Raw genomic sequence first — 13,301 nt, 5'->3', positions numbered from 1 at the left:
GTTCCGCAGGGCTCAGTACAAGGTCCCTTGCTTTTTGTGGTATATATCAATGATCTAGACTTACATGAAGGGGGCATGATTAAAAAGATGATACAAAATTTGCAGATGATACAAAAATTGGCCGTGTGGGTGATAGTGAGGAGGAAAGCTGTAGACTGCAGGAAGATATCAATGGACGGGTCAGGTGGGCAGAAAAGTGGCAAATGGAATTCAATCCGGAGAAGTATGAGGTAATGTATTTTGGGAGGGCCAACAAGGCAAGGGAATACACAATAAATGGGAGGATACTGAGAGGTATAGAGGAAGTGAGGGACCTTGGAGTGCATGTCGACAGATCCCTGAAGGTAGCAGGACAGGTAGATAAGATGGCTAAGAAGGCATACGAGATACTTTTCTTTAATAGCCAAGGCATAGAATATAAGAGCAGGGAGGTTATGCTAGAACTGTATAAAACACTGGTTAGGCCACAGCTGGAGTACTGTGTACAGTTCTGGTCACCGCATTACAGGAAAGATGTGATTGCACTAGAGAGGGTACAAAGGAGATTTACAAGGATGTTCACAGGACTGGAGAATTTTAGCTATGAGGAAAGATTGTATAGGCTGGGATTGTTTTCTTTGGAACAGAGGAGGCTGAGGGGAGATTTAATTGAGGTGAATAAAATTCTGAGGGGCCTAGATAGAGTGGATAGGAAGGACCTATTTCCCTTAGCAGAGAGGTCAATAACCATGGGGCGTAGATTTAAAGTAATTGGTAAAAGGATTAGAGGGGAGTTGAGGAGAAATCTTTTCACCCAGAGGGTGGTGGGGGTCTGGAACTCACTGCCTGAAAGGGTGGTAGAGGCAGAAACCTTCAACTCATTTAAAAAGTACTTGGATGTGCACCTGAAGTGCCGTAACCCACAGGGCCACGGACCAAGTGCTGGAAAGTGGGATTAGGCAGGAGAGCTCTTTTTCAACCGGCACAGACACAATGGGCCAAATGGCCTCCTTCTGTGCCATTAAATTTCTATGATTCTATTGAGGTTGGATACTCTATCCCATTCTATGTTAGGTTTATGACATGCAGTCTAGTTGACTTTTTAATGTAGTTCCCATCTCTCCTATCTCTGCAACCTCCTCCAGCCCTACAATCTTCCAAGAACTCTGTATTCCTCCAAGAACTCTGGCCTCTCACACACCCCCCACTTCCTTCACTCACCATTGTCCGCCATGCCCATAGTCGTCTGGGCCCTAAGGTCTGGAATTTCCTCAAACCTCTCCGCCGCTCTCTCCTCCTTCAAGACCATCCTTAAAAACTACCTCTTTGACTAAGCTTTTAATCACCCCTCCTAATGTCTCCTTCTTTGGCTCAGTGTTAATTTTTGTCTGAGTACACTCCTGTGAAGCGCCTTGGGATGTTTTCCTATGTTAAAGGTGCTATATCATGCAAGTTGTTGTTGTTGTTGTTTGTTGTTGTCACATTTGGGGAAAGACATCTTGACATTGGGGAGAATCTGGTACATTTGATCTAATTCTCCAGAATTTCTTCCTTCTGGCAAATGTGTTGTTCCTGAGCTAAAGTTGGCTCTCAGCACTCTGTGTTTTGTTAATTGAAGCTTTGTACCTGTTTCATCAGCAATTTTTTTTTTTCGGTTTCGTGCCGAGAATGCAACAAGAAAGGCTTTGTTAGCTCGGTGACTCACGCCAGCCTCATCTCGATGCTGCTTGTTTTTTGTTTTATGCGTTTCACTTCCTTAAAGGAACACTTAAGAGTACACGTTGAAATGTTAGTCTGAATTGCTGTGCTGAGTGTACCAGATATCTCTTCCCTTGTGCCACTGAATAGTCCAAGTTGACGTAGGAAGGAAGGACTTGTATTTCTACTTTCACGATCTCGGGACGTCCCAAAGCGCTTCACAGCCAATGAAGTACTTTTGAAGTGTAGTCACTGTTGTAATGTAGGAAATGCAGCAGCCAATTTGCACAAAGCAAGATCCCACAAATAGCAATGTGATAATGACCAGATAATCTGTTTTAGTGATCTTGGTCGAGGGATAAATATTGGCCCCAGGACATTGGGGAGAACTCCCCTGCTCTTCTTCGCAATAATTCCATGGGATCTTTTACATCCACCTGAGAGGCAGACGGGGCTTTGATTTAACGTCTTATTCGAAAGACGGCGCCTCTGATAGTGCAGCACTCCCTCAATACCGCACTCGGATGTCAACCTGGATTTTGTGCTCAAGACTCTGGAGTGGGACTTGAACCCTTAACTTTCTGACTCCGAGGCGAGAGTGCTGCCCGCTGAACCACAGCTGACACCATGTTTCACGGATGTGTGGATAATGTGCGTCATTGCACTGGTGCTTCAGGCGAGGTGGTACTCGGTGGCTGAGGTTATGCCATGAAGCCGCTTCCCCTGCTTGAAGGAGAAGTTGGGCTAATGTCCCTGTAGACTTCCTTACCTTTAAGTACAGTGAAATTGTGGGGCACCCTCATAGCCTTTAAAATTAAAACAAAAATGCTGGTAATACACAGTGGGTAAGTCAGTGTTTGAAAGAGAAAATATACATTGACATTTCGGGATAGTCCCAACTAAAGTATTGACCTGTCTCTCTGACTGACGCTGTGTATTTACAAACATTTTATTTGATTTTGATAATCCTTTTTTTTGGTTTTCAATCTCGAGCCTGTTGTTTAATAACTTTTTATATTTGGGGGAAGATTGATGTTCTGTCTGTCTGTGATTTGGAGACTGTCCTTTTTGCTCTCTCCAAAACCCAAGGATTTGATGTTTTGAGATGGGATGTTAAAGCTCAATTAGTGCAACATTCTCAAGTGTCCTTCTGGACTCCCAGTACAGCTTGTGACAGATGTTGGCACCTGGACTGGCAGATGGTACAAACTCTTGAAGGAGCAGACACTGTGTTGTTCCATTCCTTGACATTACTATGACTCACCCTTTTCTTAGCACAAACTAAATGAATGAGAAATATATAACCTAAAACCTGTGACCATTCCAGCCAGTGTTTGAGTTTCCTGCACATTTTGGAATATACAACCCCACTCAGTGCAGCTCAGTGTGCTTAAACACCCCAAGCTAAATGCTCTTTGATTGTGCCCAACCAATACAGGAAACTTAGTCACTTAGAATGGTAGTTGTACTGAAGCCAGAATTTTTTAAAAATTCATTCTCTGGATGTGGGCGTCGCTAGCAAGGCCGGCGTTTGTTTGGCCTGAGAAGGTGGTGATGGACCTTCTTGAACTGCTGTAGTGGTTTTGATACAACTGAGTGGCTTGCTCGGTCACTTAAGAGTCAACCACATTACTGTGGGGACTAGAGTCACATTTAGGCCCAGACTGGGTAAGGACGGCAGGTTTCCTTCCCTAAAGGACATTAGTGAACCAGTTGGGTTTTTACGACAATCCGACAGCTTCGTGGTCACTTTTACTGACAGATTTTTATTTCCATAAACTGAAATCAAATTCTCAAACTGACATGGTGGGATTTGAACTCATGTTCTCCGAATTACTGGTCCAGTAATGTAACCACTACGCTCCCATGCCCCTTGGTGTGTAAAAGCTGTGAGTAATCATTTTGCTTTCAGCCATTCAAGTAGAATGAACAGATTTTTGTCTCTGGTTCTTCTCATGGCCTCTCCCCACTCTGCCTCTGCTTCTCCTCCAGCCCAGCGTCCCAGCTTGCACCTTCTGCCTGACCTCTGCATTCCCCCTGGCCCCCTGCCCCCTTTTCTCCCCCCCCCCCCCCCCCCCCCCCCTGCCCCCCATCCCAGAGCCCTCAGCCAGCGCACCCCCACATTCTGGTCTTGGTAAAGAGAGGCAAAGGAGTGCAAGTATCAAATTCTTGGCCTCATAAGAACATAAGTAATAGGAGCAGGAGCAGGCCACAGGGACCCTCGAACCTGCTCCGCCATTCAATCAGATCATGGCTGATCTTTGACCTCAACTCCACTTTCCTGCCTGATCCCCATATCCCATAATTCCCCCAGAGTCCAGAAATCTCTATCTCAGCCTTGAATATATTCATGATGTGGAGATGCCGGTGATGGACTGGGGTGGACAAATGTAAGGAGTCGTACAACACCAGGTTATAGTCCAACAGTTTTATTTAAAATCACAAGCTTTCGGAGCTTTCCTCCGAAAGCTTGTGATTTCAAATAAAGCTGTTGGACTATAACCTGGTGTTGTACGACTCCTTACATTTGAATATATTCAACCACTCAGCATCCACAGCCCTCTGGGGTAGAGAATTCCAAAGATTCACAACCCTCTGAGTGAAGAAATTCCTCCTCATCTCAGTCTTAAATGACCGACCCCGTATCCTGAGACTATGCCCTCTAGTTCTAGACTCTCCAACCAGGAGAAACAACCTCTCAGCATCTATCCTGTCAAGCCCCCTCAGAATCTTTTATGTTTCAATTAGATCACCTCTCATTCTTCTAAACTCCAGAGAGTAAAGGCCCATTCTACTCAATCTCTCCTCATAGGACAACCCTCTGATCCCAAGGAATCAATCTAGTGAACCTTCACTGCACCGCCTCTAAGGCAAGTATATCCTTCCTTAGATAAGGAGACCAAAACTGTACACAGTATTCCAGGTAAGGTCTCACCAAAGCCCTGTACAATTGTAGTAAACCTTCCTTACTCTTGTACTCCAACCCCCTTGCAATAAAGGCCAACATGCCATTTGCCTTCCTAATTGCTTGCTGTACCTGCATGCTAACTTTGTGTTTCTTGTACGAGGACACCCAAGTCTCTCTGGACACCAACATTTAATAGTTTCTCACTATTTAAAAAAATTCTGTTTTTTTTATTCTTCCTACCAAAGTGAATAACCTCACATTTCCCCACATTATACTCCATCTGCCACCTTCTTGCCCACTCACTTAATTTGACTATATCCCTTTGCAGACTCTTTGTGTCCTCCTCACAGCTTACTTTCCCACCTAGCTTTGTATCGTCAGCAAAGTTGGATACATTACACTCAATCCCTTCATCTAGGTCATTAATATAGATGATCAATAGCTGAGGCCCAAGCACCGATCCTTGTGGTACCCCACTAGTTACAGCCTGCTAACCTGAGAATTACCCATTTATTCCTACTCTGTTTTCTATCCTTTAACCAATCCTCTATCCATGCTATTATATAACTCCCAATCCCATGAGCCCTTATCTTTGTTCCCTTCAGGTACACTTCAGGCTACTCGAGCGCTAATGATCATCGCCATCTTGCTGGGAACCTTGGCAATCTTGATTGCTGCCACTGGAATGAAGTGCACAACATGTTTTGGGGACGATAAAGTGAAGAAGGGCAAAGTTGCCACCATTGGGGGAGTGATGTTCATCGTCTCAGGTAAAAATGGGGAGAGAGGAGAATTTGGTTCTGTTGGAAGAACATCCAAATGGACAAAAATATAACTCTTCAAGTGGTGGGAGGGAAAAGTGGAGGAAATGGATTTGCCTTTTTCGCACGTTGTGTCTATTAATAGTTTTATAAAACAAAACATTAGGATATTTCAACTTGCGATTGGATATTGCAGAAACCAGCTAGCTCCATAAACAATGCAAATATCTCATTTAATGCACAGTTTGAGAAGCATGAGAAAGAGACGCCTCACAGTGAGAGATTTGAGTGCTTTTACTGGTAGCCAAGGAGCTACAGAAGGATCTAAATGAAATTTGTAAGTGGATAGAACCACGGCCGATGAAATTGAACAGATGAGTGCAAGTCACTACAGGTTGGAAGAAAGAAAATGGGGTGTTCTTAGTGACTGGTGCTGAACTGGGTAGGGAGAGGACACGAGAGAGATCTGGGAGTATTTGTAGACTCCACATTGACTATATACAGACATCCAATGCTGAGCGATGTCCCATATCAGAGTTTAAGCCTGAGAGTGATGGGCTGAAGCCGAACAATGCTCAGGTCAGGACATGCCCTGAGCTCTGCAATCCGTCCTGGTCACTGAAGTACAAGAGGAACGTCCAAGCCCTGGGAGCAGTGGAGACCAGGGCCTCAAGGCTAACTCCTAGTGTCAGAGAGACTCAGTGATGAGGAAAGGTCAGAAAGACTCGGGCTCTTCCGTCTTGAAAGGGATGGATGAGCGTGGACCTTTTATATAAATTATTAAGTGGATGGAGAAAAGGTTAAGTCTTGAGCAATATTTCAAGTTATAGGTAAACTAGTGAAAGTTCAGAAATTATGTCAGAAAGGACTTTTTGCGGATTAATATCTCAAATCCTCTTTGGAAAGAGGAGGGGTATAAAAAAAATACAGTCATCCAAAAGGCAGTTAAATGCCATGACGAGGGGACAATGGGCTTCTACAGTAAACATAACGAGAGGGGAAGTACTAGAGGGACTGGAATCTGTGAAAGTTGATAAGTCACCTGGGCCGGATGGATTGTTTCCTAGGCTATTGAAGGAAGCCAGGGAGGAAATAGCAGATGCTCTGAGGATCATTTTACAATCCTCACTAGATACAGGGGAGGTACCGGAGGACTGGAAGACTGCAAACGTAGTACCATTGTTTAAAAAGGGTACGAGGGAAAGACCGAACAATTATAGGCTGGTAAGTCAGATAAGGTTGTGAAGAAGGCATACTCTCCTTTATTAGCCGAGGTATAGAATACAAAAGCAGGGATGTAATAATGGAACTGTATAAAATGCTGGTAAGGCCACAGCTGGAGTATTGTGCGCAGTTCTGGTCACCACATTACAGGAAGGACGTAATTGCTCTGGAGAGTGTGAAGAGAAGATTTACAAGAATGTTGCCAAGGCTTGAAAATTGCAGCTACGAGGAGAGATTGGATAGGCTGGGGTTCTTTTCCTTGGAGCAGAGGAGGCTGAGGGGAGACTTGATTGAGGTGTATAAAATTATGAGGGGCCCAGATAGAGCAGACGGGAAGTATCTGTTTCCCCTAGTGGAGAGTTCAAGAACTAGAGGACATAGATTTAAGCTGATTCGCGAAAGGATTAGAGGGGACATGAGGAAAAACTTTTTTACCCAGGGGGTGGTGGGTGTATGGAATTCGCTGCCCGAATTGGTGGTCGAGGCAGGGACCCTCAACTCTTTTTTAAAAAGTGCCTGGACCTGCACCTAAAGTGCTGTAAGATGCAGGGCTACGGACCGGGTGTTGGAAGGTGGGATTAGAATGGGCACCTGGTTGTTTTTCGAGCCGGCGCGGACATGATGGGCCGAATGGCCCCCTTCTGTGCTGCATCTTTTCTATGGTTCTATGGTTCTACAGAAGGATGAGCTAGAATGGACTTCCTCATCTGTACTGACATGATTCCCACCGCCTAAGTTGAATGGCTCAATTGCAGTTATACACTACAACTCACAACTCTCCAAGCTTGCAATATTGGATTGTTAAATAGAGAGAGAGAGAGACGTATATATGTGTTAATCATGTGGCACCTTCCATTTATTTGAGGCGAGAATGGAACTCTATTAAAATGCTACGTTTGCAGTGTTGGTGCAAATGACTGACCCCCTCCCCCCACTCCCAACTTGCTTAATTCCTTCTACAGCTGTCATCCAAGGTTCGTTCTTGAGGCTGGTTCTCCTCAAAAAGTTCCCCTTACACACTTTGTAGTTCACTTGTTCAGAAGCTCTAATTGACTTTGTTTCCAGTTTTTCAGCCAAGTTTTCAGGTGTCTTTACCTCATCTTGCCATGTGTTCCAGCACTAGCCTACCATTGCCTTCCATTGGACAGATCTCCTTGGTATCTGGCATCAAGTTGCCTGTTGAATGATCGGGATCCTTTCAAGCCCCCGCTCCACACCTGGTTTTATGAAAACTGATCTTCAACGTCAAGTGGACCAACAGAAGTTGTTGAGCTGGACGATCACCATGTCAGCAGGAATTTTCAACCTTGATTCATCTCAACAAAGAGAAACTGTTATGAATGAAGCTTGGCCTCGGGAGTGATCTGTAAAGGCCACACGGTTGAGAAGCAATCTGCTTCAGTTCACAAGACAAAGCATTGGGATCTATTAACACACAACCTCTCCCAGCTCCAGTGGCAAAGCTGGTCAATTTAAGGACTCTGCAGCCAACCCAGTGCCAAGATACCAGCCTATCCTTTGATGACAATGTCCATAAATGTAGACACCGGGGATGCTGATGCAGGGGCTGGTGCTTCACCGTTGATGGACATATTCACCGTGATGGACATATTCACCGTGACCATCAACATGGAGCTACTAACAGAGTTCAAAGTGATAGTCTTGAAAATTTCAAGACGATGAAAATTGATGCAAGTAAATTGTTCATTTGGGCGAAGGGTTCAAAAACAGCAGGGGACACAAGTTAAAATGCAGCAGTTGTAGTAAGAAAGGAAGTAGGGGGAGCTATTCACCCAAATGGTAATAGAACCACCATGAAGGACTTAGAGGCATACAGCGGAAATGGATTTAAGAGGCAAGTGGATGATTTCTGGGGGAAGAGGGAAGAAAGAGAAGGAATTGAGGGATATGATGAGAAATGGATAGGTGGAGATCATCTTCGGAAAAAGATTCAGGCTTGATTGGGCCATGTGGCCTTTTCCTGCTCTTAAAAATTCTGACATTTTTATTGGACAGCAAGAAGGTCGAATCCTGACCCGTCTAATATTCTTTCTCTTTTGCAAATATAATTGCTGATTGAGGAAGCTTCCTGTGGAGAATATGTAAAGGTCCCCCTTTAACACTGGACTGGATCTCAATAAGTGGTGGAGATTTATTCCATGGTTTCAGGTTCTTTCTTCAAGATCTCTCTGGGACTAATATCTTCTCTGGCCCCAAAGAATTCACCTGGTGCTCCTCCTGCTCTGATCTCTCAGAATTGACGAGCATCTTCCTTAAACTCCAGTCACTGGGACTCGCTCTACTATTGAGACAGGGATAAAAGGGGAGGATGATGGGTGGGATATTGTCTCCCAAGGACATTGACCATCAAGGAGAGATAGTGACCCTCCTTGTACTTGTGCTCAGAGATCTAGGCATATTATCCGTGACTGTGATTCCTGGATCCCCTCCCATTTTAGGCTTTAGGTCCCAGAGAGATCTGAAACTGGAAGAGTTTCCATTATGGAACCGGTGAATTTATCCAAGTTGCATCCCAGACTTCCGTCTCTTTTCTCCTACAGCCATGTGGGTCTTCAAAAAGAACAGTAAGGATGAACTAAGGAGAAATGGCAGAAGTCTTGACCAGGCTGCATGGATTATACAGAATTCCCATGAGTACCAACGAGACGCTGTGCACCCCATCACCCATTCTCTTCCTACCCACTCTCTCCAAACAAAAGGCAAAATCCAATACTAGTCTTGAAGTTAATAGAGAAAATGATGCAATCATGATCAGACCCTTCCTGCCCCTCCTTCAATATTCATTGGTTTGTTTTGTAAACCTCTCTGTCTCATCCTTTCAAAATTTGTGTGGCAGGTACTGACAAGTTTGTAATTCATTAATTGACTGTTCGGGTTACTACCGGAAGATGAGGGAGGGCAAAGAGGAGGTCAGTAATGAGTTTTATCGAATGAACTCGGGCACTAGGGTGAACAAAGTCCGACTTAACAGTTTGGAAAAAGCCTGGTGCAGGCCTGTTAGAATTCAAGTACGTTTCCAACACGCCTTGCTTTAACAGAAAATGACTGAGTTCTGATATGCTTTCCTGATCTCTCTCAGGTCTCGCTGCGTTGGTTGCCACAGCCTGGTATGGAAACAGGATTGTCCAGGAATTCTACGACCCCTTCACCCCAGTCAACACCAGGTAAGTTGTGTATCTGACCATGAATAAAGAAAGAACGAACCTGTATTTATATAGCGTCTTTCACAACCTCAGGATCTCCCAAAACGTTTCACGGCCAATGAAGTACTTTGAATATAGTCACTGTTGTAATGTAAGAAGCACGGCAGTCAATTTGTGCACAGCAAGATCCCACAAACAGCAATGGGATAATGATCAGATAATCTGTTTTAGTGGTGCTAGGTGAGGGATAAATATTGGCCAGGACACCGGGGAGAACTCCCCTGTTCTTCGAATAGTGCCATTTACATCCACCATCTTTTACACCCACCTGAGAGGGCAGACGGGGCCTTGGTTTAACGTCTCATCTGAAAGATGGCACCTTTGACAGTGCAGCACTCCCTCAATACTGCACTGGAGCGTCAAACTTGATTTATGTGCTCGAGTCTCTGGAGTGGAACTGGAACCCTCAACTTTCTGACTCGGAGGTGAGAGTGCGACCACTGAGCCAAGGCTGACACCCAAGGGGTTGGATTCATGGTGGGTCTATTGGTAGCATTTAAAATGGAAAGTTGTGGGTTTGGTTAAGAAACTTTCTCCTTCATGGCTCAGCGGAGAAAGAAATTGGCTGAAGCAGACACAGCAGAAAGTAGACGGTTCCGTCCTTGATCTGCTGGCTGGTCTCGGTTGAAGTGGTGGTAGAGATGCCCGTGTTTCTCTCCCTTTTTCCTGGGCTATGGAGAGAGAAAATCCACCACAACTCCTAATCACCGGCCAGCGGTGCCACTCTGAAGCCCCGGTTTGAATTGTCCGCCAACTGAAGAATGACAATTCCAACAAGCGTAGAGGGTGCCCGTCCTCGGTCGAGCTGTACCCCAGCAATGGCCAACTCCTTCAGAAGAGGAGGAGAAAATTGGCAGCATGAAAGGATTGATAAGTTTGCTCATGGTTTGTGAGCACATAGAAAATGAGGCTTAGTGCATGTGATATTATTAAATGTCAATGGTTAAAGTAAGTTTAAATTATAGCTCCGAATACAAAACACAAAACCGTTCTGGAAAAACCCATTGTAGGTGAGGAGGAGGAGGAGGAGGATGAATCAGAATAAGTGGTTTGTTTGTAAAGGTGCATTCACCTACTCTTTTGTGCTTTTCTCTCTTCTTCCTCCTCTTCTCTTCCTCCCCACCTCCATTTCCCCCTTAAAAAGAAAAGGTTAGATTGAGTGAAACACTGAACTAGCAATCGGTGCCAAGTTCCATAGCCCTTTGAGAGCTGGGTTCTGTCGCAAATTTGAGAATGGAACATCCTGCGGTCCAGAGCTAGAAAACCGCTACACGTTCCCCCAAAAGCTGCTGATGTATAAACAGCACCGAGCGTTAACCTCTGACATCTGAACACAACATAACCAAACTAACGACTTTCACCTCCAATAGATGGAAAGAATTGGAAGTACATGAAAGTTGTGAGGGCAAGTGTTGAAGGCACACGATATAATGGGAATGTTATTTGATCCCGTTCCTGTTAATCGGGATGTTATTTTGGCACCATTCCTGTTAATGGGGATTTTATTTGTTGCCGCGCCTGTTAATGGGGATTTTATTTGTTGCCGTGCCTGTTAATGGGAATGTTATTTGGCATCGTTCCTGTTAATGGGCATGTTCTTTGGCATCGTTCCTGTTAATGGGCATGTTCTTTGGCATCGTTCCTGTTAATGGGGATGTTATTTAGCTGCATGCTTGCTAATGGGGATGTTGTTTGGTGGTGTGCCTGTCAATAGGGATATTGTTTGAAGCCGATCCTATGCGATTTGGCGGCATGCTTGTTAATGGGGATGTTATTTCCGCTGTGTCCTTGATGGGGATGTTCAGAGATGTAGCATGCCCAGGTGCGGTACATAGAACAATAAAAAAGATGCTGCACTGAGGGGCCATTCGGCCCATCGTGTCCGCGCCGGCTCGAAAAACAACCAGGTGCCCATTCTAATCCCACCTTCCAGCACCCGGTCCGTAGCCCTGCAGCTTACAGCACTTTAGGTGCAGGTCCAGGTACTTTTTAAAAGAGTTGAGGGTCCCTGCCTCTACCACCAATTTGGGCAGTGAATTCCATACACCCACCACCCTCTGGGTAAAAAAGTTTTTCCTCATGTCCCCTCTAATCCTTCCACCAATCAACTTAAATCTATGTCCTCTAGTTCTTGAACTCTCCACTAGGTATTTTCTGCCTACTCTATCTGGGTCCCTCATAATTTTGTACACCTCAATCAAGTCTCCCCTCAGCCTCCTCTGCTCCAAGGAAAACAACCCCAGCCTATCCAATCTCTCCTCGTAGCTGCAATTTTCAAGCCCTGGAAACTTTCTTGTAAATCTTCATTGCACTTTCTCCAGAGCAATTACATCGTTCCTGTAATGTGGTGACCAGAACTGCGCACAATACTCCAGCTGTGGCCTTACCAGCATTTTATACAGTTCCATCATTACATCCCTGCTTTTGTATTCTCTACCTCGGCTAATAACGGAGAGCATTCCGTATGCCTTCTTCACAACCTTATCTACCTGTATTGCCACCTTCAGGGACCTGTGCACATGCACTCCAAGGTCTCTCACTTCCTCTACCCCTCTCAATATATTCCCGTTTACTGCGTATTCCCTTTTAATGTTTGGCCTCCCTAAGTGCATTACCTCACACTTCTCCAGGTTGAACTCCATTTGCCACTTTTCCGTCCACTCCACCAACCCATTGATATCTTCTTGGAGTCTACAACTATCCTCTTCACCATCAACTACACGGCCAATTTTTGTGTCGTCTGCAAATTTGTCAATCATGCCCCCTACATTCAAGTCTAAATCATTAATATATACCACAAACAGCAAGGGACCCAACACTGAGCCCTGTGGCACACCACTGGAAACGGATTTCCATTCGCAAAGACATCCATCGACTTTTACCCTTTTTTTCCTGTTACTGAGCCAATTTTGGATCCAATTCACCACATTTCCCTGTATCCCATGGGCTTTTACCTTTCTGACCAGTCTGTCATGTGGGACCTTGTCAAATGCCTTACTAAAATCCATGTAGACAACATCCACTGCACTACCCTCATCAATCCTCCTTGTCACTTCCTCAGAATTCAATCAGATTTGTAAGGCATGACCTTCCCTGAACAAATCCATGCTGACTATCCCTGATTAAACCATGCCTTTCCAAGTGACAGTTTATCCTATCTCTCAGTATTGATTCTAACAGTTTGCCCACCACCGAGGTAAGACTGACCGGCCTATAATTGTTCGGCCTTTCCCTCGTACCCTTTTTAAACAATGGTACTACGTTTGCAGTCTTCCAATCCTCCGGTACCTCTCCTGTATCTAGTGAGGATTGGAAAATGATCCTCAGAGCATCCGCTATTTCCTCCCTGGCTTCCTTCAATAGCCCAGGAAACAATCCATCCGGCCCTGGTGACTTATCAACTTTCAACGATTCCAGTCCCTCTGGTACTTCCTCTCTCGTTATGTTTACCTTATCCAATATTTCACACCTCTCCTTAGCTATCCTCTTGTTCTTAATGTACTGATA

General features: G+C 44.9%; 1 protein-coding gene across 2 annotated transcripts in view; it reads left to right on the top strand.

Moving 5' to 3' along the window:
* Positions 1-13,301, top strand: part of LOC137331217 (claudin-1-like) — a 47,982-nt gene that overhangs the window by 15,367 nt on the left and 19,314 nt on the right. For both annotated transcript variants that reach the window (XM_067994847.1, XM_067994846.1), the window contains exons 3-4: positions 5,191-5,355; positions 9,671-9,755. In XM_067994847.1, coding sequence (XP_067850948.1) covers positions 5,191-5,355; positions 9,671-9,755 — 250 coding nt within the window. The remainder of the gene's footprint in view (positions 1-5,190; positions 5,356-9,670; positions 9,756-13,301) is intronic.

This window comes from Heptranchias perlo, chromosome 13 (assembly GCF_035084215.1).
Source record: "Heptranchias perlo isolate sHepPer1 chromosome 13, sHepPer1.hap1, whole genome shotgun sequence".
NCBI classification, from domain to species: Eukaryota; Metazoa; Chordata; class Chondrichthyes; order Hexanchiformes; family Hexanchidae; genus Heptranchias; species Heptranchias perlo.
Note: the sequence above shows the minus strand (reverse complement) of the source record. Positions and strands in the feature narration are given on the sequence as shown.